This window comes from Neltuma alba, unplaced genomic scaffold (genome assembly GCF_004799145.2).
Source record: "Neltuma alba isolate B1F8T4 unplaced genomic scaffold, ASM479914v2 tig00001554_pilon, whole genome shotgun sequence".
Taxonomy (NCBI): domain Eukaryota; kingdom Viridiplantae; phylum Streptophyta; class Magnoliopsida; order Fabales; family Fabaceae; genus Neltuma; species Neltuma alba.
In genome coordinates, this window is record NW_021632509.1 from 27,185 (window position 1) to 52,057 (window position 24,873).

Consider the following 24,873-nt stretch of genomic DNA (forward strand, 5'->3'; position numbering starts at 1 on the left):
TGGATTCGAAGCCTTGAGGGCTTTGTTATCGTTCACTTTCTTTAGATGATTAGGATGTTCCTATCATTGACGTAGGATGTATTTTGGTACAACTAACCCTAGTAGGTTAGGTTGTTTAATGCTTGGCTGCTGTATGTTGATTGTATTCTGGCTGGTTGATGTTTAAGTGCTGATTGCTGTATGCCTGTTTTGATAATGAAATCCAAGTATGATATTTATTTTTCTTGTTCCTTGTTATGCTATTCGGTTAGTTAAGCAATGGCTAGAACCCGACAAAACCCTTCACCAGAGAGACCCCTAGTGCAAGATGCAAGGGTCCCTCCTGATCCATTACAATTGATTCTGGAACGCCTCGAGCAACAACAGAAGACCATCGAGGACATGAGAGCAGCTCAAGCTCGTCAAGAACAAGAAAGGGATGCAGCGATAGCTGCAGCAGTGGCAACAGCATTAGCAAACCTCGAGAGGAGGCAACCAGAGGAAGAGGTCTCTGCAGCACCAGCATCAGAACAATTGCCAAGACCGGCAATGCCAGCAGCAGAACCCGACAGCATTCAACAGTGGATGACCCGATTCTGTAAGCACAACCCGCCGTCATTTGATGGACATTCGATGTTCAAGCGACGAAAGAGTGGATTAATCGCCTAGAGAAGATCTTCAAGGTGATGGACTGCTCATCAGAGCGAAAAGCCCAGATGGCGATATATAAGCTAGAGAAAGATGCGGATCGCTGGTGGAAGAACTGAGATTCTTCTCGATGCTCGAAACACGACGGTGACTTGGGAAGTGTTTCTGGAGCAGTTTTATGAGAAGTACTTCTCGAGATCTGTCCGCGATGAAAGAGAAGCAAAGTTTCTGACTTTGAAGCAAAAGGATGACGAGCCTTTTGATGAGTACTTGGCTAAGTTCATCCGTCTCTCTCATTATTCAAGCTATCTCCGATATAGAGATGATAAGAGGTGGACAACAGAGAAGATGGTTCGAGGACTGAGGCCATCATTGAGGGAGATGATTGCTCCCAGACAATTTGAGCAGTTCAATAAAGCAGTGGAAGCTTGCCGAATCACGGAAAGCAGCTTCAACCATCATCTGATAGTCAAGACAACTCCCCGAGCAAAGAAGGGAGGTCAAGGAGGTCAAGGTGGCACCTCGTCCAATGTGAATAAGAAGAGGAAGCAACCCTGGAATAACCGCAAGAACAAGAAAGGCGGTAAAGCACCGAAGGGCAAGGAGTGTCCTAAGTGTGGCAAGAATCACGGTGACAGGCCGTGCATGGCTGGGCAGAATGTTTGCTACACCTGTGGCAAACCTGGACATTTCTCAAGAGAGTGCCCACAGAACACTGAGCAGGCAAGACCACGCACCCAGGGCCGAGTGTTTGCCATCACAAGAGAAGAAGCCCGAAAGTCTCCGGAGATGATCCAAGGTACGATCATGATTAACAATTCTCCGGTGATTGCAATGTTTGATTCGGGTGCTAGTCATTCTTTTATTTCATATGCCTGTGCAGAAAGACTTGGCTTGAGTATAAATACATTGCCATATGATATACATGTGTCTACCCCAACGCAGAGTAGGGTAATTACATCTGATGTATGCCTGAACTGTATAGTTTGTTATGAGCACTGTTGCACTGCTATAGATTTGATATGCATGCCTTTCCATGAGATGGATGTGGTGATTGGACTCAATTGGTTGTCATCCCACAATATCCTAATGGATTGTAAGAACAAAACCCTAATCTTACCCCGAAAGGATTTAGAGTTGAATCCAGAAGTTAGATTAAACTTCATTACGAAAGCCCAAGCGGGCAAATGCTTACGAAAAGGCTGTCAAGGATTCCTCATTTTCTTCTCGGTGCAAGTCGAAGTTGAGGAAGGGATAGGAGAAATCCTGGTAGTTAGGGAATTTCCAAAAGTGTTTTCGATAGAGATCGCAGGATTACCCCCAGACAGAGAAGTAGAATTCACAATTGACATAGTACCTGGAGCAGGACCAATTTCTAAGGCCCCTTATAGAATGGCTCCTAATGAAATGACAGAACTTAAAAAATCAATAGAGGAGCTACTTGAAAAAGGTTTTATTAGGCCAAGTGTGTCGCCATGGGGTGCTCCAGTGTTGTTTGTCAAGAAAAAGGATGGTAGTCTAAGGCTGTGTATAGACTACAGGGAGTTGAACAAAGTCACAGTTAAGAACAAGTATCCGCTTCCCAGGATAGATGATCTGTTAGACCAGCTAGTTGGAGCCAGTGTATTCTCTAAGATTGACCTAAGATCTGGCTACCACCAACTCAAGATTAAGTCTGAAGATGTCCCAAAAACTGCATTTAGAACCCGATATGGACACTATGAATTTTTAGTGATGCCGTTTGGATTGACGAATGCACCTGCGATATTCATGGACTACATGAATAGGATTTTTCGTCCTTACTTGGATCAATTTGTGGTTGTATTTATTGATGACATCTTAGTGTACTCCAAATCTCCAGAAGAGCATGAGGAGCATTTGAGGATTGTCCTAAATACCCTGAAAGAGAAACAGCTGGTGGCTAAACTTAGTAAGTGTGAGTTTTGGCTCCAGGAAGTCCGATTTCTCGGCCATGTGATTTCCCGAGAGGGAGTGGCTGTCGACCCCAGTAAGATTGAGGCAGTACTCAACTGGGAGAGACCCAAGATGGTGACCGAGATCAGAAGTTTCCTCGGACTAGCAGGTATTACAGAAGATTCATCCAGGACTTTTCTCGAATTGCTCTCCCGCTGACCAAGTTAACCAGGAAGAACCAGCCGTTCTTGTGGGACGAGAAGAGTGAGGCTAGTTTTCAGGAGCTGAAGAGGAAGCTCACTTCTACTCCCGTACTTACACTTCCCGATCCTTCACAACCGTATGTGGTTTATACAGATGCTAGCAAGCAGGGACTGGGATGTGTACTTATGCAGCAAGGGCGGGTAGTAGCCTATGCCTCACGCCAGTTGAAATCTCACGAGGAGAATTACCCGACCCACGACCTGGAATTGGCGGCGATAGTTTATGCACTGAAGATATGGAGACACTCTGTATGGAGCAACCGTAGAATTGTTTTGTGACCACAAAAGCCTTAAGTACCTTCATGATCAGAAAGAGTTGAATATGAGACAACGAAGGTGGATGGACTTACTCAAAGACTATGATTTTCAAATTAAGTACCATCCAGGCAAAGCGAATGTAGTCGCGGATGCCTTAAGCAGAAAGACAGTACAGGTAGCATCGCTGATGATCAGAGAGCAGAAGTTGGTAGAGGATTTCAGAGATTGGGGTCCTCTATATCAGATGCAATTAGTAGAAGGAAATAGAGGTAGAACCCAGTTTACAGCCCTGCTCAAGGATCAAATCAGAGAAGCACAGTCACAGGACTGGCTAGCGAGAATTCTCAAGGAGAAGCTGTCTAGAGGTGAGAATAAGAACTTCGAAATTTCTAAGGAAGGGATACTGAAGTTTAAAGGAAGAACCTATGTTCCCCAAGTGTTGACCTCAGAAAAGAGATACTAGCCGAAGCCCATAAGAGCAAATATACTCTTCATCCAGGAATGACAAAGATGTACCATGATGTTAAAGAACTCTTCTGGTGGCCTGGAATGAAGAAGATATCACGGAATATGTGACAAAGTGTCTTACCTGCCAAAGGTGAAGGTAGAACACCAGAAACCTGCAGGAGAGTTGCAACCCCTGAATATCCCTGAGTGGAAATGGGACAGTATATCTATGGACTTTATAGTGGGGTTACCGATGACAGCAGCTAAACATGATGCAATATGGGTGATAGTAGACCGTCTGACTAAGTCTGCACATTTTCTATGAATGTAAAGATTCCCAGAGAAGTTAGCGAGACTTTACATCAAGGAGATTGTTAGGCTGCATGGTGTGCCAAGCAGTATTGTTTTGGACCGAGACCCAAGATTTACTTCAAAGTTTTGGAGGTCCTTACAGAAAGAAATGGACACCACTCTCAGATTCAGCACAGCCTACCACCCCCAGACTGATGGGCAGACAGAAAGAACCATTCAGACCTTGGAGGATATGTTACGTGCCTGTGTATTGGATTTTGGCGGTAATTGGGATACGTCTCTACCATTAATTGAATTTGCCTACAATAACAGTTTCCATTCAAGTATTCGAATGGCACCTTACGAGGCACTGTATGGGAGAAAGTGCAGATCTCCCTTATGCTGGACAGAGCTTAGTGAAAGAAGTTCTCTTGGTCCTGACATGGTGGATCAGACTTCCCGACAGATAAAAGCTATTCAGCAAAGGCTTCTAACGGCTCAGAGTAGACAGAAGAGTTATGCCGATACAAGGAGACCGTTAGAATTTGACGTTGGTGATCACGTATTCCTCAAAGTGTCGCCAACAACGGGAGTCGGTCGATCTCTAAAGACTAAGAAGCTCAGTCCGAAGTATGTTGGACCATTCCAGATTTTATCTAAAGCTGGACCAGTGGCCTACAAGTTGGCTCTTCCCCCAAAGTTAAGTCCAGATTCATGATGTTTTCCATGTCTCCCAACTGAAGAAGTACCATCCAGATCCCACGCATGTCATAAGCTATGATGACATTGCGCTTCGGGATAATCTATCTTTTGAGGTTAGACCAGAACGAATCATTGATCAGAAGACCAAGCAGCTGAGGAACAAGCAGATTCCCCTGGTCAAAGTGGTCTGGAAGGGTCTTTCCTCTGAAGAAGCCACATGGGAGATGGAAGCTGAGATGAAGGAAAAGTACCCAGAGCTTTTCCATTAAGGTATGCTTTAAATTTCGAGGACGAAATTTATTTAGGGGGAGAAATGTCACATCCAGTATTATGATAATTAGAGATAAGAAATATTCTCAAATTATTGAGGATTAAAAATAATAAGGAAAAGTCAAAGAATTTTGGTGGAAAATAATTACAGTAATTTTCCAAGCCAATTATAGGAAATTGACTAATTAAAGAAAATTGGTCAAATGTAAATAAGGAAAAATATTTTCGAGCCATGGAAAATTAAGGAAAAATAGGGATAATATCCTTTGAGAGTTATATGAAATTATAAAGTTGGTTTTATGACCAAATTACCCTTAGAGAAATTATAAGAGAATTTAAGGGTGATTTAGGCTAATTGAGGGATTTTATTTGGAAAATTCCAAATAAATATTTTAAGAGGAATAAAATCCAAGAAAATTCCTATGAGATCCCAAGGAATTATAAGGAATTATGGAATTAAATGGAGACCCTCAAGTGTCCAAGATTTTTCCAAATAAATGTGAAAAGTGGAAAAATCCCTAAAGAGAAGGAAATTAATTTTCCTTTTTATTTAAATATTAGGAAATTAATTTTGAGACAAAGAGGACAATTTGGGAAGACAATAATGAGGAGAATAAATTAAGGATCTGATAGAAAATAATTACAGAGACTAAGTTACTGTAATTATAAAAAAGAAGTTAAACTCAGAGCCTAAAGTATACCGATAAAGCAAGATTGGTGTCTTGCAAATCCAAGGGATCCTATTGAGCCATGTGTCAAGCTCTTGAAGGAGAAGATTTGAATTAGCCAAGTGTCATTCCATGAATGGAGAGGATTTTGACTTTAGTAAATAATTTCATTTGGAATTATGTTAATTAAGAGAGAGGAATCAAGACTTAGTAGGGTAATGACACTTGGACTATCATTAAAGAAGGTGGTTGGGATATTTTGAAGCCTTAATCAAGCTCTTCTCTCCCCATTTTCAGATGTTCATTTCGTGCAAGGGAGAAAAATAGAGAAAAAGAGAGAGTTTGAGAGGAAACAAGGAGAAAGGGAGCACTTTTGATCATCCTAGCAAGGTTTCAAGGTTAGATCTTGGTCCTAGAAGTATTCTTGCTTTGGTTTCTTTCATTTTTATGGTTTAAAATCTGTCTCTTCCCTCTCTTAATGTGGACCAAACTGATTAATAAAAAGGGGAAAGAAGTTTTGATCATAACACTTGCTAAGACACAACAACACAAGCTAGATCCTAGTGTTGGTAAGTGAGTTTAAGTGATTTTAAAGCATTTTTCATGGTTGTTGTTGTGAGAGTTATTTTCGGCCAAGTGAAGAACTGGACCCTAGGATGAGCCTTTCATTGTTTTAAGGCTTCCATTATGCTTAAAATGAGGAATGGTGTAGGGTAGACTAAAAGAAACAAGTGTTGGAAGCCTAAAAGCAAAGCTGAAAATTTTGGGTCAAAACCTCTAGTGGTTTGGTCAGTTTGTTGCTGGAAGAATCAGTTTTATTTTCACAAATCTAAGCCCATTTTTGGAATCTACATGAAAATCCATTTAGGAACAAGTTAAAGAGTGATTTTTAGGGTTAAAGAGAACCAAATCTAAAACTAGTGAACAAAGGAGGGAACTTTATGGTTCAAGAATCATTTTGATGTATGTTCTTGCTTTTTCATGGTTGGATAATGATTCTTGCTGCCATTTTTGTTGGATCACATGGTTAGGGTTTGATATTTGCCAAGGGAAAGAGGAGAAGGAAGAAAGGCTAAGACTTTTGAAAAAAGGTAGTAAGTTAAACCTAGCTACTACCACTAACTAGCATTGTTGATTATTGTATGGTTAATTGTTATTATTTTGATTGAGCTCTCTTGATTGTTATGTGGCTGCTCTTTATAGTATCTTGCTTTGGCCTTTGCATGATTGAGTTTGCCAAATGATAAGCATGTTAGTTCATCCATAGTAGCTAATGTGATCATGCATAATAATGATGCTTGCTTGGTGATATAGTTGGTTAATTTACTACTGGGATTTCTAAAAATCTCATCCCCCAAGAATCATGTAACATTTTAGGGCCTAAATCTTCAAAAGGGAAGCTGAAGATTGAAGGTTGATTTGTGGAGTTTAGCCACAAAATTCGTGAGCTTATTTTGGTTATGTAAATATTAAACTAACAGTGCTGGAAGCACACTGACCCTGACCAGTTCACGCGACTTTTTGATTATGTTCCCGAATGCTTTAAATTGTGAAATTTGGCATGATGAAATATGACATCCTGAGCTTCAAATTGATAGCTAATACGTTAAAAATGGACCACTATACGATTTATAATGATCTTTCAAAGTTAATGGTCAGAATCTGGACATCAGGGTTTTTGGCAAATGGACAGTGTTGTTTTCTCAAAAACCTGAAACTTTCTCATAAATAATTGGACAATGAGATTATTTTTCCTTGAAAGAGGACTTAAAGAGCTTTAATTAGAATTTTGAACCACCCAAATTGGATTTTTGTAGAATAAGTTATGAATTTTTGAAGTTGGGCCAGAAAAACTGGATTTTTACCCGATGAACAGTAAAAATCCAAAAATTAGCGTTTTTATGGTAAAAAGTGAGCCCAAGACCATCCAATGTGGTCAAAAATGATTTTGAAAGGAACCTAAGTCAATATTATAGTAAGGTGTGACATAATTCATAAACAAACTTTAAATCATCCATAGTTCAACATTAACTAAAATGAACAACATCAAACATAAACCATTTCATACTTAAAACTCCATCAAAACTACAATTTAAACCATTAAACTACTAGGCATCTTAAACTAGAAGAGAAATCCAAGCTTTTACCTTAATTTGGCACTTGATTTGACCTAAGATCAACTTGATCTTCTTCTCCTCTTCCTTCTCCCTTGATGGCCAAAACTCTTTCCCTTCCTTTCTCTCTTGCTTGGCCGAAAATGGCATATAGGAGGAGGGGTGATCATATTTATAATATAGCCAAATTTCACATCTTGGTAATTTTCCATTTACCATAAGAATTTTTTGGCCAAAAAAAAATTTACCATAAGAGTTTAACCATTAACACAAGGTATCATCTTGGCCTATCTTACTTCATGATCTAGCCACATACTCCCCCTTACGTGTCCCTTACATAAATGTTAGATGCCAACTCAATGGATATCTAATCCACCATATGCAAGGGTTGCCATTTTTTTTTATTTAATAATTCATTCTTCCAAATTTACCCTTGAACAATTTGCATTATTCAAATTAGAGCCCTTCCCCTCTCAAATTGGTGCCATATCTACTAGAAAAATAAGAAAAATTTTTGTCTCACCAAACTTATAATCATTACACTGTAAAATCTTTCATTATTGGTTGAATTTTTTTAAGATCACGTTAAATTCACTACTTTCAAAACTTCATTTTTTACACTAGTAGATTCCTTTTAATGAGGAGAGATCCTCCTAATTTTCCCAGAATTTATTTCAACCTTTAACTCTTTAAATTAAAATTTTCACGAAATCAACCTTCTACCGACAAAAATCAGGCTTTAAATATTTTTAAAGCTATTCTCTATACTTCCAAAATCGGGAACATTTTTAAAATTCATAATAATTTTCCAAAGAATTTTTCTAAATTTTTCAACAATTATTGAGGCCCCTAAGTATTTTAAATAATTCGATTGGGCCAATTTTCCTTTAATTAGCCAAAATTCTAAAAAAATACTGAAAATTCCAAAATAAATTATTTTTATTTTTTTTCATTCTTCAAGCCTGAAATACTATTCCATGCCTTGTATTTCATTTTTCATGATTTTTTGAGAATTTTTGGGAATTCCAGGTGTACCTTCCTACTCTGATCACCATTGACCGGATATTTTGAAAATGACACTTCGGTCCCTGACCTGATCTCAGTTCAAAAGTTGTTTTGTTTCTACTGCACTACCTGGCCCTTGGTCAATCCTAATTTTCTCATTCTCCTAGTTAAAATTAATAGTGTGTGGCAAAAGCTGTGAGTTGGAATAGGGCTAATGCTGGGAAAAACTCTTATTTTGACAAAATTGATTTGGAAAATGCTAAGAAAGATAGAGATAGCTCCTTTGTTGAGCTATTGAAGGAAACTAAGCGTGCTAATAATGGGAAGATGTTTAAAGGAAAGGAGATAGATGTGTTGTATAAGAATGGGATAAATAGAGGCAAAAAGAATAGTGGATTTTTGTGAGAGTTATCCCCAAGAGTAAATAAACATGAGGTAGGGCCGAGTGGGACTAAGATTTCTGAAACTTTGAGTGGTAATAATGAATATAGAGTTGATATACCTCTTCATGATGATGTTAATTCAAAAGCTATTGTGATTTATATGGGAAACACTATTATTGATGTTACTAAAGGGATTGGGAAATTAACATTAAAACATGAGGCTTACTAGAAATTAGAAGCTTATGCTAAAAAGATGAGATTGAATCATGATATCGCTGGTGAAAAGAATATTATCTCTAAGTTTACTAATGGATTGAGGAAAACAAAAGCAAAAATTTGAAGGGCAAGCCCGAAACAAAAAAAGACTCTTCGAATATCAACCACTGGTGTCACATTTTGTTAATTTTAACCTTGAAAATAGGAAATATAAAATAAACCAAAGGTCAAGCAGTTAGATAGATAGAATGACTTTTGACCTGAAACCTGAGCAAGGACGAACTGTCATTTTCAAAATATCCGATCAAGATAAAATAGACTGGGAAAGTATACCAGAAAATTCCTAGAAAATCATTAAAAAAATAGAATAAAAGGTTTAGAACTATATTTGATATCTGAAAGGTGAAAATAGCATGAAAATAATTTATTTTGGAATTTTTTTATAATTTTATGAAATTTTGGCTAGTTAAAGAAAAATTGGTCAAATTGAATTATTTAAAATGTATAGGGCCCTTAATAATTCATGAAAAAAATTAGAAAATTTATTTGAGGTTATTATGAATTTTAAAATTGTTTCTGGTCTCTAGAACTGTAGAGCTTAGCTTTAAAATATTTAAAGCTGAACTAAATCGGTAGAAAGTTGATTTCAGAAAAAAATTTAATTGAAGGAGTTATAGGGCAAAATAAAATATGAGAAAATTAGGAGAACCCCTTCTCATAAAAAAGAAGCTATTGGCATAAGGAAATAAATTTTTAGAGATAGTGGATTTAACAGGATTCAAGAAAAATTCAACCGATATTGTGAGATTATACAATGTAATAACCATAAGTTTGGTGGGGCAAAATTTTTCCCCATTTTGCTAATCTATATGATGTAAAATGAGGAGGAAGAGGACCTAAATGAAATAATACAATTAGTTGAAGGTTAGACTTGGAAGAATAGAGTTATAAATAAAAAAAATGGTGACTTTTTCACATGTATGCTAGGTTTCCCATGAGGTGGCATCTTTATTCAATGAGAGGACACCTACGGAGGCATATGTGGCAAAATCTTGAGGAAGGAGAATGCAAGATGAAGCCAAGTGTACAAGGGTTAAAATGGGTAGTAACCTTAGTTACCATATGGTGAGAATTTGAGCCAATTTTATATGTACCTCTTCCTCTCTTTCTTAGCTATTTTTTGGCCATCTTAGAGTAAAGGGAGGTAGAACACTTCAGCCAAGGTGAGAAGAAGGAGGAGGAGAAGAAGAACAAGTCAAACCAAGGTAGATTAAAGTCCTAAATTAAGGTAAAAGCTTGGTTTTCCTTACTGATTGCATTAGAGCTGACCCGACACATTGTTAACTTAATAGGGTATCAGATTTAAGATTTTAAGTGTAAAGTTGATGATAGATGATGATTCTCTAATGCGCGTGTATATGTTTGTATACCTTATATATTAGTAGTATTATTACTCTTCCAGTCCTAAATATAAGACCCATTTTGTAGTACAAATTGCACTACAAAATAGGTCTTATATTTAGGATTGGAGGAATATTACAAATAAATCTGAGTGAACAAGAATATTGATTCATATCGTTTTCTGATTTTGAAGGCTTCATCATTTCCTTGGCTTCTTCACAAAGATGAATTAATAATCTTTCGCTATGGGCTTTGGATGGATTCCCATTATTTTTTGTAGTGTCGGTTGAAGTTTATAACTTCAAGACAAATTAAAGGAAAGCTGTTGAATATTATTTGAGGAATCTAGACAGGCCAGTGGTGCCAGCAAATAAGTAACTAACTAAAAAGTGATATATTTTGTGGGAAAAAATACTGTGAAGTAGAATATTAGTAATTAAATAAAAAGCAGAAGAAGAAAAGAGTCGTCAACTAACAATCGAAGCTGCACTCGCACTGAAGGCGATCGTCGTTAGGAATGGGAACACAGGCTGAGAAGGATCCAGGGTAGGCATTTTCGCACCTTTGAGTACAACTGACGGTGCGAAAACAAAGTTCGAAATGTCTTATGCATGTCCTTTCAGAGGACTTTATCTCCACTTCTGCTTCCGTCCCTACTACCGCATTATTCATTCATTCAAACTACATAATCAGTTAAAGACAATAAATATATAAAAACATACAACTTATTTTCTTAAAATACCCTTGTTCATTTATGAAGAGGGTAAATGAGAAAGAGAATGAGTGAAAAAATAGATGACATTGAATAAGTAAATAAGAGAGATGAGAGGAATATACAATTAATTAGGGATAAAATTAAAAAAAAAAAATGATCAGATAAATTTAAATTGTAGCTTATAAAAAAAACTACTTTTTAAAGATTTGATGCTTTTATTTTGAAAAAGAATGAGTATTTATAGTAACGGGAAGTATTTAAAAAGAAATAGCTTTAACAGAATAGTCAGAAAAAGCTAGTAACAAAGAGAGAATATCATGCCAGACTATGCTTGAAAGTGATAGAGGCTCCACGCACAGGAAGATATATGAATGAAGCGTTTCAAACCATAATTCTCACACCATCACTATTGTCAATATATGCGAGTAACACATATTGTTTTATGATAAAATGTCTAGAAGAAAGGTTCAAAAAACTGTTTTTGAATATGGATTCTATAGTAAAACGTGCAAATAAATGAATAGTAACGTGAGGGCAGTTTTAACAAAGAAAATTTTGAATTAGTTCAAATCAATATATTATACGAGTAACACGTATTGTTTCACAAAATTTACAGCGCAGAAATAAACGTACGGACCTAGCGCCATGAACAGCATCAGAATACCCAATGAAATTACGGATTGCTTCTTCATCATCTTCGATTCCCTCCCTCTCTATTTGCTATATTATTATTCTTCCTCTTTTCTGTCTGGTCTTTGCCATTGGCCTTGCATGTATTTATAGTTAAAACTTCTTGACTTGACGGCAAAGAAAAAAGATCTCTCAATGATTCTACTGATTTTTTTTTTTTTTTACCAGCATGATTCTACTGATTTACAGCAATGAATGCTAATTAATCAAATCCCGAACGTGTGCGTGATTCATTAATTGCCTACCAAATCTTGAATATGTACTGTTTACATTTAATAAGGATCTGATAATTGTGGCGGCTCAAAGCCTCGCATAAATATATATATATATATATATATATATATATTTCCTCTTATTCTTAGCGTTTTTTTCCTCCCTTTAATATAGGTGAACTTATTAAATTTTTTGTACACTTGTATAATGTTAGGGAGAATCCCCATAAAATCCGGCTAAACTACCTAAATCCAAATAAAGGCTATGAGGCCTCATTAGGAATTTCTGAATGTTGTTAAATAACCACAATGCCATTAAAAAGAAAATTTGATTATTTTACCATTATCCCTCATCTCTTATGATTATTTTCTTGGGACTAAAAAACATATGCGTAATTTTATGGTATTTAGAATTTGTATATATAAACAAAACCTTCAAAAGTATTCTAATAAAACATTTTAGATTACAACATAAATAGTTTTGAAATAAATATTTTTTTTTCTGTTGGTAAATATTTATTTTAAAATTTTAAAATATCTTAATTACAAAAAAATATTTAATACTAAGTTATTATAAATAACCTTTTTCAGTTGGAATCGTTTAAGTAAATAAAACAAACGAAACTATGAGAACACAATATTAAATATTTCTTGTAATTAAGATATTTTAAAATCTTAAAATAAATATTTATCAGCAAAAATGAAAAATAAAGATTTCCAGACTATTTATATTGTAATTTAAAATGTTTTATTAGAATATTTTTCAAGCTTTTAGTGATACATACAAATTTCAAACACTGCAAAAACACTTGTGTTTTTTACTCCTATGAAATAATCACAAAAGATCAGAGATTACTTGGGAGGGGTAAAATAATTAATTTTTATTTTTAATTAAAGGGAAGTATTTTAGTCATTTGATAATATTTGAAAATTCTAAATTAGGCCTCATAGTCTCATTAGGAATTTGTTAAAAGTGTAAACTTTAATTTGGGTTTAGATATTTCAGTCAGATTTTATTGGGATTCTCTCATAATTTTAACCCTAACTTATTATCCTTTATAATATTATGTTCTCATACTTCTCATTGACATTAAGTTTATATCACGATCCACAGTACAAGTCATTTAAGCTTATTTACCAGAATTAATAAATAACCGTTAATTTATTAAATCTGTTCTGAATTGAAATTTTTTTTAATTTTACCCCTATATTAAATGAGGTTTTGAAAGAGAGGGAAAAAAATAATTAAGGATCCACATTTAAGTATTAATTATGGTCACAAAATTGACAAATAAATATTAGTGACCTATATTGTGGATTAAAAAATTATTTTAAAAGTAACTTGTATTGTGAACTTTGGAGGAAGTGTATTGCAGTTAACGAAAAAGAAGGTACTAATATATTTTAAAAAAAGAAAAAAGAATGTACTAGGATCTGGAACCGCGGGCGTGAGAATTACCACGACCAACGCCATCATTAAATCATTGATTATATGAGAACAATCGGTGCAATACAGTGTCTATTCCATGTTAATTGACATTGATGTTTCTATAAATCTCGAATTTTTGTTTGAATAATAAATCCAATTATATATTCTTATTCTATGTAATTGAGTGCGTATCAGACGATTTATGAGGGCTATAAATAGAAATGATATAATTAGATCATATTTAATTAATAAGTTCCCTGGAACAGTTTATTTTTACAATGCGTGCGTGCAATTTGGTATTATAAATCTATGACGTTACATATTCCCACGGAGTACACAGACATAAAGGCAATAGATTAGGATTTAGTTGAGGGTGCTAAATGGACTAGATAACAGTACTCCTTCCGTCTATAATATAATATAGGTTACTTTAACTAATTTATTAAAACTGAAAAATCATAGTTAACTCATCAAATCTTTTTTTTCCTTCCAATTTTACTCATATTAAATAAGATTGTGAGGGGTTTGCTCAAGAAAAAAAAGATATTGTGAATGAGAGGGGAAAATATAAGTAATCACATTTAATCATTAATTATAAGGATAAAATTGACAAACAAGTATTAATTATTCTCCAAGTAATAGAAATGACTTATATCCCGAATTGGAGGGACTAATGTTTTAAAGACAGTGTTCGAGGCCTGTCTGGTTGAATTCCATTGCACTACTCCTAGAATGCAATGCAATGTAATGTAACGGGAATGCAATCCAATATTCAAAATAGATGCCATGAGTTATTTTTAAATAATGATTTAGAATGAATATGTATATTAAAAAGCCAATTTTACCCTTAAGAATAATTCACAGCCACCTTAAAAAATCCCTTGCTCTTCTTCAACAATCTCCATCAAGCCCTATAAGAAACAATCATTCCTCCCACGCAAGCATAAAATTAAATAATCTTAGGGCATAAAAATATAAGTGAATTAGATAATTAATGGCGAATATGGACCAAGAAAAGCTAAGCCAGACAAAACAAGTGAATGGAGGACAAGATATGATCACAATTGGATTGAGCATCCTCCCAAAATCTGGAAATTGATTGGCGTACGTACAAGAGAAAGAGGAGGAGGAGGAATGAAATCAAACGCGAGCAACTATGAGATCAAATAAAGCGGAAAAATATCAACACACTCTATATATGCTTTTTGAACAAAGCGAAGGGAGAATGGCATAAAAAATATCCTTCTCGTGCTTCCTCTGCAGATATAGCATTAGGGATTTTTAGAGGGTGAATGCTGTCCTTTAACTTGTTATTGAGGGCAAAACTAGCATTTTATATATGATTTGAGGCCTGCAGTGAGTATTCATAGGCCTGTTACTAGGAATAGATATTACCAAAAAATGTGCAATTCTTTTTATCAGTGCATTCTTTTTTACCAACATTAAGTCCAACCAAACGGATCATTTATGATAATACAATCATGATTATCATTGCACACTAGCGGTGTGATTGAACCAATCCTAGAGAATTACCAGCTAACAGCATCCTACTCTCAAAAAAGAAAAAAAGAAAATTCTGAAAATGATCCAAAAGCACTCAGGGGCAGAACATGTAGTCTGTATGGAAGAGGGTTCAGGCCTAGCTATGGGAGATTCCACCACTAAAGGCATAGTTCCCTGAGCCAAAAGCACTACAAAAAAACATGCTTTTAGCGACGGAATTTAGCGACGGAATTTTTTATTTAGCGACGGAATTAGCGACGGATTAACGACGGAAACGGATTAGCGACAGAATTAGCGACGGAATTTGTTCCGTCGCTAATTCCTTTGTCGCTAATTGATTAGCGACGGAACCGTCGCTAATTAGTGACGGAATTTCAATTCCGTCGCTAATTAGTGACGGATTAGCTTCGTCGCTAATTACCGACGGAAATTTCCCGTCGCTAATCCGTCGCTAATTCTTGACTAAAATTTCTGTCGCAAAATTAGTGACGGAATTTTTCCGTCGCTAACCCGTTTTTTTAAAAATAAAATAAAATGCCACGTGGCACCTCTACCAATTGCCACGTCATCACTGGGGACCACCTTCACGTGTCTCTGCCACCTCACCTCTGCCTGCCACGTGTCGCCACCACATAATTTCCTCTTCAAAATGACTTCTCCATGGCTCGAACCCAGGACCTCCTCTGTGCGCGCGTGCGGCTTTACCAGTTGAGCTGCAATGAACCTGTTGACTTATTATGTAAAATTATATATATAATATTATTTTACACAAACAATTATATATATTATTAAAAACTAAAAATATACTATATGATAATTTTAATCATAACTATTTTAATGAAAAAATAATTTTTTAATATTTTTTAAATAATTTTTTATTCTTAAAAAATATTTTTAATATAATTTTAATTTCTAACCGCACTAATCTTGAATTTTAAATCATAAAAATTTTTTTTATAAATATTTTTTAATTAACATTGATAAGATATACAATTTAATGATATATGTATTATATTACATTATATTATATTATCTATATGTGTTTTATATATTTGAAGAAAATCATTTATAATTAGTCAAAAAATCTTGTTATTCAAAAAATAACTACTATAATAAAATCTAATAAATTATTCTACATAAAAAATTAAATAATTTGAATAGATTATGATAAACAGTATTCTCCTGCTTGTATATATGTCCTATGTAATTTATTTTCTTAAAATTTTTTATATATACCATTTGTTTTTGTATTAAGACCAAAATCAATCTATCATGGGTATTAATTATATCGTGATTAAATTTTATTGTTTAATGATTGAAATTCAAAATTCACTTCAATATTAATTTGCATTCATATAAATTTATTAAATCGTTTTGAATTTCTATCACATATTATATATTTCAATATATTTTACATATGATAAAATTATTTCTTTCTTATATCATTTTGTATAAAAAAGTTATTAATAATCTTATTGTATTTTTTTAATTATTATTAATAATCAAGAGGAATTTATTTTAACAAAATATAAATAAGTTTTCTAAGAAATTATCTTTCTATTTTCAGTATATACATAATGATGACATGAATGATGACGATATCTTCATTAACACCAACTCCATAAGTATATCAATTTATTTTATAATTAAAAATGTTTTTAAATCATTATATTCTTAATTGTTATAATATAATTTTTGTAAGATTATAATTTAAAATAACGAAATTTAAAATTAGTGACGGATTAGCGACGAAATTGCGACGGAATAGAATTAGCGACGGAATTAGTGACAAAAACTTCTGTGACAAACAATTTAGCGACGGAAATTTCTGACGGAACAAATTCCGTCGCTAAATATTTACTGATGGATTTTCTGACAGATTAGCGATGGAATTTAGCAACGAACAGAAATTCCATCGCTAATCTGTCGCTAATATTAGTGACGGAAAAATTATGTCGCTAATCCGTCGAAAAAATTAGCGACGGAATTTCTGTCGCAATTCCGTCAGAAATTAGCGACGGAATTTGTTTCTGTCGCAAATTCCATCGGTAATTAGCGACGGAATTTGTTTCCGTTGCAAATTCCGTCGCTAATCAGCTGTTTTTTTTTGTAGTGAAGGAAGTTTGTACCAATGATGAAGACTTGAGTATGTCTTCATGCTAGGCTCACTCCATCTAGATATACTTAGATCCCGGTCGGTATGAAGTATTGAGAATGAGAAACAACAATTGGGATTAGGATTGAGAAAACTCATTAAAAGAATGTTTAGTGCGAGTTTGGATTAGCGGTAACACAACTATAATTTTATATGATCGTGATTTTTATAAGTGACACTGATGACTGAAAGTGACATTAGTTAATCATGATTTCTAGTTGGATATTTTTTCTTATAACTGACATTGAGAATGTAAATTATGTTTATATTTCATTTATTAAAATCACTTATAAATATATAATTATCAAAAAGCAATGAGGGTGGATAAGAGAAATATAAGTTAATATAATTCTTATAATTAATTATTATTATTTAAATATAATTTCAATTTAATAAAATTATTAAGAAGGATAGATAGGGGAAATCCTTGTTGCTGAACCTCTGTCATGATTTTCTAATTGTAAAAGCTACTCCTATTAGCTTATGCTCGAACATGCGATTGTGACTAGAATTACAATTTATCGGGATTTCAAAACATTTAGCCAAACCAAATAAATCGGCTCTCTGTAATCACTTATTTGAGTTCGAACAGGTTATTCGAACTTCCACTGCTTACCCAAATAGACACTTAGTATGAGTGATTGTTTGTTACTTAGGATTGGGAAAATCCATGTAGTAGGTGGGATATTGGGGAATATCACCTGCCTACATTGTATTACAATATTTTAAGAATAAAGTTGATAATTGATTGATTGTCACATTTCATAAATGCTACCAACAATGGGTATTACATTTTTTATACCAAAGGAAGAGTTATAGCAAAGATAGTTAGACTTCTGCTTGAGCAGGACAGTACACTCTAAGCAACAAAAATTACTGCTTTCTAGAGAATGTTACATTAGGAAGCTTTGATTAGATGCAATAATTAGTTTTGGTCATGAATTTGAATTATAATAAAAGGCATCCACTTGAGGCAAATGCCTACTAGTTCCATCTCAGCGCACGTATGATATATATTATGTGTGATATCTAGAAGACTACATTGAAGAGGATCCCAAGGAGTACATAGATTAGAGGCAATAGGTTAGGATTTAGTTGAAGGTGCTAGATGGACTTACTGAAGAATTGAGACGTCACAAATAGGAATGTTTTAAAGTATTTAGAGCATCACCAACTAACAAACTAACAGCAGCCTACTCTTAGGAGAAGAAGGATTTTGAGAAGAATTTAAAAGAAGATCCGAAAAAGAACTCATAGAATATAATCTTGCATGGAGGGTTCAGGTATTATAAGAGCCTGAGCTATGGGAGATTCTACCACTAACCCCATGCATTGGTTCGATTTAAAAAATTAGAAAAATGGAGTTAATGCATTAGAGATAGACTGTCAAAATGTAAAAATGGAAGTTACTGGGACATTATTAATATTAATTAGGATATTAATACCCCAATAACTTATATTGTATATGTAAATAAAATCAGATAGTCAAATATGATCTATATTTGTTCATTAATTGGTTATCCTCTTATTTTTATTTTCTTTTTATTTTTATGGCCAACTACAGCAATAGCATAACTCTATTTCCTGTGATGTACATTGGAGATTGAGGTGGCTTTTTGAATTCCTAGGCAATAGCTCAAAATTATGTAACCCAGACAGCTTAGGTAAATTTTTGTTTTAATATATTATAGAGAATAGTCTCAACTCTCAATCATGGTATGTGGACCCATCCTATAATTTGGAATCATTGTCAATTATGATCATACAGTTTGCGACAAGTAAATCTTGAGTTGCCTAAAATTAGGGCTGCACAATGACTAGACTAGATTGGGTTAAAGCCTAACTCGTGAATTTGTCTTGAAAGAAGTTCAGACTAGGATAGGCTGCCTGTGGTCTAGTTTAGCACGAGCTTCGCCTGACCCCAGATAAGACTTGGTTCGGGTTTAAGACTAGTCTAGTAGACTAAAGGTTTTTTTTTTTTTTTTGAAAAAAAAACTTTGTGCCTTAGATGGAGAGTAGAAACTGATCATCATAGGGAAAATTTGGCAAACCCCTTTAGTGGCCAATTAATATTAGTCAATCCTCTAAAAATTTTGAAATTTCACTACACCCCCTTGACCAAAATTTTTGTGTGACAAGATAAAAGTACCCTTACTTTTTGAGTTGTAAATTGCTGAATTCTTGTCACAAACCATCAAATTATAGGTGAATAAATGAACAACTCAAATTTGGCCATTTACAACAACAATTTGATGCTTTGTGACAAGAATTCAGCAATTTGCAACTCAAATAAAGTAAGAGTACTTTTATCTTGTCACATAAAAATTTTGGTCAAGGGGTGTAGTGAAATTTTATAATTTTTAGGGGATTGAATGATATTAATTGGCTTTTGAAGGGGTTTACCAAAATTTTTCCTATTTTAATTCTTTTTGGGTTGGACCAGACTATTCTAATTGGCTTGATTGCTCAGTCCTATGTTTAGTCCAACTCAAAGAGTCAGTTTAGTCTGGTCTAGTCCTATGTCTTGTCTGGTCTAGTCTTTTTTTGCATCATACCAATTTTTTTTTAAAACAAGACCGAGTTAGGTTTCATGAGACCGGACTAGGTTGGATTAGACTATTGGATTTATGAACACCCCTCCCTAAAATAATGCACTCTAATGGAATTTCAAATCTAATCGAAAGTACCACCCTATGCATTGCATGAGGAAAAGTTTCTATTTAGAAAAATAAATTAAAACTTTTTAACTTCATTTCTTCAATTTTAAAATTGAACTCATTAAAATTTCCTCTCCCCACCATTTCCCTTATAAGCCAAAAGGAATTTAGTACCAATGACGAAGAGCAAAGTACTATTGTTTTCAATATCTATATAAATTCAATATGCTATCAAGTACTCTTCCCGTCCTTAATATAGGACCTAATTATAGAGTTAATGTTAGTCTTATATATAAAACTTATTTCACATGTTTATAAAATATTTTTGAATTAACCTTATTGATATTCCTCAAACAATAATCAAGTATGAGAGGGAAGAAAAATTAAGGAAGATATTTATAATGTTTTAGAAAAAAAATGTCATATTAACTAATTTAGCTAACATCCTTAATCAACTTAAATTAGTTAATTAGCTTTTACATTAAGAACTAGAGGAGTAATATGCTATACTAGTCCCATGTGAATATACACGCCGTTCTTGCGTCGGGCTAACATTAAAAGAAATAAAAAAAAAATAAAAGCAAAGAAGAGAAAATGTATAAAACAGGGCTGGATGTTTATTTCTCCCAAAAGAAAAAAAAAAAGCAACAATGAAAATATTTAGATGAATTTATTATATTTTTAATAATGGGCGTTTTTATTTTACCAAAAAAAAAAAGAAAGTAATGTGCATTTTTTGTTGGAAGAAAGAATTCATTTATGGCATGCTAGATTTGTTGGCTGCAATGAACTAAGAAAGGAGAATACATCAGGACAAAAAATATTTTAAATATTTTTTGAGCGCATAACACTTTATTTTACGATGCTTTGTCATATTAGTAATGATTTTATTAAATTAAATTAGTTGTTAACTGATTATCTTTTTTATCATCTGAATTTGAATTTGAATATAAAATATTTATCATTATCTTGTATTTTAATGTAGGTTAAGAGTTTTACATAAATCCTTACTACATTGTGGGAAAAAAATCCTTATTATATCATGGGATTATTGAATCAATATCAATCAATCCATATCTTTTATAAAATAAAGATTCATTTATTAATATTCATATGTAACCACTCGGCGTAGCAGCACTGATTTCAATTTCTTTTTAAAATACCAAAATAGAAGTCAAAAGAAAAGAAAGAAATTGAATAATGTAAAAGATATCTTAATATTCATATTCAAATTATATAAACAACAGAAGAAAATACAAGAAAGAACACAAGATTAAGAAAATAAAGCATCTATAATCAAAATATAGCAAACATGGACTGGGTTGTTAAGTCTTCAAGTGCCGCAGCATTTAGCCTTGCAAGAGGAACCACCCCTTCCTTCTTCAGATCGCCCATTAATATTCTCCAGACATCCTTTTTTAATTCCACAACACTCATTTTTCAAGTCAAAAAATCCATCTTCAACCTTTTTATACACACTCTTAGCTGCTTCTTCAAATGCCTCATCAACGTTCTGACCCAATTTCGCTGAAGTTTCCAAGAAGATCAATTTATTCTCTTTAGCAAATTGCTTACCTTCTTCAGTACTCACTTCTCTTCTCAGATTAAGATCACATTTATTTCCAACCAATACAATAGTCACATTTGAATCAGCATGTTCCCTTAACTCTTTCAACCATGAATCCAAATGTTTAAAGGTCTCCTTCCTAGTTATATCATACACGAGCAATGCAACTATAGCTTCTCTGTAGTAAGTCCGAGTGATGGACCTGAATTTTTCTTGACCAGCAGTATCCCATATATGCAACTTGAGTAGTTTATTATTGATTGAAATTGTCTTAGCTCCGAATCCGGTGCCGATGGTTATGTCGTGAGTGTGTTGAAAGCGCTTATCAGTAAATTGAAAAGGAAGGCATGACTTGCCGACGCCTGTGTTGCCGACAATAATGGTTTTGAAGAGGTAATGGCAAGATGGCATTTTGAATGTTGCTCTCAGATGTGGAAGAAAGATAAGAAGTAATCGACTAGAGAGGATTATTTATAATAGCATGGAGAGTTGGACTAAAGTAGGAAAATCTTAGCCAGCATGCACTTGATAAGGAATAGGGATATTAAAATACTAGATAATGATAAAAAGTTTGAATTGAGATTGAAGTTTAAATGAAAAGATAATAAGAAAAATCTTAATTTAACAACTAATAAAATAAAATAGGATTTTATCAAAGCGTTGAAATAAATTATTTTAAAATAACATTATGTATTTAAAATTATCTTTTTGTATTTATATCATTTGCAGGTAATTGATATACAAATTACATCTATTTTATAGTATAGAAAATTTAAAACATGTGTCTTTAAAAGAATTTGTAGGCAATGTTATTGTTTCAATATTTTTAATAAATAGTTTAGTAAGTATTCTCAAATTTTTTAAATTCTAAACTTTAATATATTTTAAAAATTTTCACCAACAATTATGTATACAAGGGTATTTGGTCCAAAAAAACTATTAAATTAGATAAATTAACATTTCAATAATGAATGCTTCAAAATAGAATCCCAAAAATGGTTATGAGATTTCTACAGCAGAAAATGTTTTTTTTATTACCATAAAAGTTCATGTGTGTTTTAAGAATAATTATTTAAAAAAAGTTGCTTCTATGATATATATACGGGTTTACGGCATCTGACTTTTGTCGTGGTCTTGTTATTTATTCGATTAGTAACTACTGACTAGTTAATCGGATAAGACATAAATATATATATATATATATATATATATTAATAATTGGAATGATTAAATAAGCAACAAATTGGATGATGATGATGATAATGGAATAAATATATAAATTGCCCTAAACAGCAATAATATACTATAGTAATATTTAATATAACACTCACGTCAATAGAGTCCACATTCGGTGGGGCTCAACGAATCTATGAGCACTGATTTTTCCAAAAAATAAATAAATAATTAAGCACAATCTCATTATATCATATTAGAGCTAATAAAACAAGTTGAGCCTGTTTAAACTTGTACAAATTGAGGGATGGAATTCTAAAATTAATATTTTAGGATAAGTTTACTTTTAGACTCAGTCTTCCTAAGTCTGAGCAATCAAGGACCGATTCGTTTAAGCCCCCATATCTATTTCCATTTTGTTTATGCTTCGATCATTTTAACAATTATACTTGTTCATTTTTACTTAGCTAATATTTATTTAAAATTATTTTAACCTTTTGTAAATTGCAACAGCATCGCTCAAAATTGTTAAGATATTTATGTGATTATGAATCAATTCTATATAGACAACTTTGAAGTAGAAAATTATTTAAAAAACAAAGTCCCAAACATAGTTAAGAGGCAGAACAGAATTTGTTTTATTTCAATAGATGTTCACGTGCTTTAAAAGATTAAAAAGAAAATGCTTCCCTTGTTAAAGAAAAATAATAAAGAAGATACTACAGTATTTGACTCTCAGCGTTGCCGTCATCATCTAAATTTGTTATTTATTCAGTTAACAATTAGTTAGTAAGACATATATAAGTATTTATTAATCATTGGATAATGATTAAATTAAGCACTACAAAAAAAAACAGCTAATTGCCAATGGAATTAGTGACAGAATAATTTCCGTCGCTAATTTCTGACAGATTACCCACAAAAATTCTATTACTAAACTTAGCCACGAAATTAACGACGGAATTTTTTCCATCGGAAAATTCCGTCACTAATTCCGGAAAATTTTGGCGTTAATTCCGTGACTAAAATTTTACAATTAAAATTTGTCACGGAATTAGTTGCGGAATTTTTTCTGTCAAAAAATTTCATGGCTAAAATTTTATAACTAAAATTAGCCACTGAATTAGCTACTGAATTTTTTTTATCGAAAAATTCTGTGGCTAATTTCATGACTAAAATTTTATAATTAAAAATTGCAATGGAATACTTTTCTGTGACTAATTTAGCCACGGAATTAGCAACGGAAAGTTATTCCGTCACTAATTTTTGTGGCTAAAATATAATATTTAATATAATATAATAATATAATATAATAAATATATAATTAAATTATATATCTTATGAATGTTAAATAAAAGAATTAAATTTTAAATATATATTTATGAAAAAAATTATTTACTATTTAAAATTCAAAATTAGTGTCATTGGAAATTAATATTATATTTAAAATAATTTTTCAAAAAATAAAGCATTATAAAATAAATAGTAAAACAAATATCTAAAAATTATTTTGTTACAAAAATAGTTATGATTAAAATTATCATATAGTTTATTTTTAGTTTCTAATAATATATATGTGTATTATAATTATTTGTGTAAGAGAATATTATATATATTTAATTTTGCATAATAAGTCAGTAAGTTCATTGTAACTCAACTGGTAAAGTTGCATGCGTGCACAAACAAGGTCTTTGGTTCGAGTTGTGGAGAAGTCACTTTGAGGAAGAATTATATGATGGCAACATGTGGCAATACAAGGTGGCATGTGAGATAGCGACACTTGGTAGCAGAGTTGAGGTGGCAGCAACACGTCGCGGCAAAAGTGAGGTGACAGCAACACGTGGAAATGAGGTGGTGATATGTGGCGGCGAAGGTGAGATGGCCTTTTAATTTTTTTGAAAAAATATATTAGCAACAAAATTGAAATTTTATCAGTAATTACCAACGGAATTCTGATTCTGTCACTAATTTTGCCGGTAATCCAATCAGTGAAAGAAAAATTAGTGATAAAACCAATTCCATCGCTAATCACATGTTTTTTGGTAGTAAAATTCATAACAAAATAGATGATGATGAAATTAATTAATTAATTAATTAAACTACAATAATACTAATATATAGGTTAAAGTATATATTTGGTCTTTTAAGTTTACATCAAGTTTTGGATTAGTCTCCTGAGTTTAAAAGTTTAAATTAAGAACCTTAATATTTCA

General features: G+C 33.0%; 2 protein-coding genes across 2 annotated transcripts; one reads left to right on the plus strand and one right to left on the minus strand.

Annotated features, from left to right (window-relative positions):
• The first annotated feature begins 720 nt into the window (after nucleotides 1-720).
• On the plus strand, nucleotides 721-1,420 carry LOC114759003 (uncharacterized). Its single transcript, XM_028948103.1, has 2 exons — nucleotides 721-1,210; nucleotides 1,326-1,420. Exons 1-2 carry the CDS (start codon nucleotides 721-723, stop codon nucleotides 1,418-1,420), a joined length of 585 nt encoding a protein of 194 aa, XP_028803936.1.
• A 19,833-nt stretch (nucleotides 1,421-21,253) lies between these two features.
• On the minus strand, nucleotides 21,254-21,898 carry LOC114759014 (ras-related protein Rab-2-A-like). The gene has a single exon (XM_028948112.1). It carries the CDS (start codon nucleotides 21,896-21,898, stop codon nucleotides 21,254-21,256), a length of 645 nt encoding a protein of 214 aa, XP_028803945.1.
• Nucleotides 21,899-24,873: the final 2,975 nt, after the last annotated feature.

What these genes read in the sequence shown, in the direction of transcription:
- LOC114759003 (XM_028948103.1), top strand. Translation starts at nt 721, where the DNA reads ATGCGGATCGCTGGTGGAAGAACTGAGATTCTTCTCGATGCTCGAAAC. An exon ending in CCGCAAGAACAAGAAAGGCG is followed by an intron (nt 1,211 to 1,325) that starts GTAAAGCACCGA and finishes ACATTTCTCAAG; the next exon opens with AGAGTGCCCACAGAACACTG.
- LOC114759014 (XM_028948112.1), bottom strand. Translation starts at nt 21,898, where the DNA reads ATGCCATCTTGCCATTACCTCTTCAAAACCATTATTGTCGGCAACACA.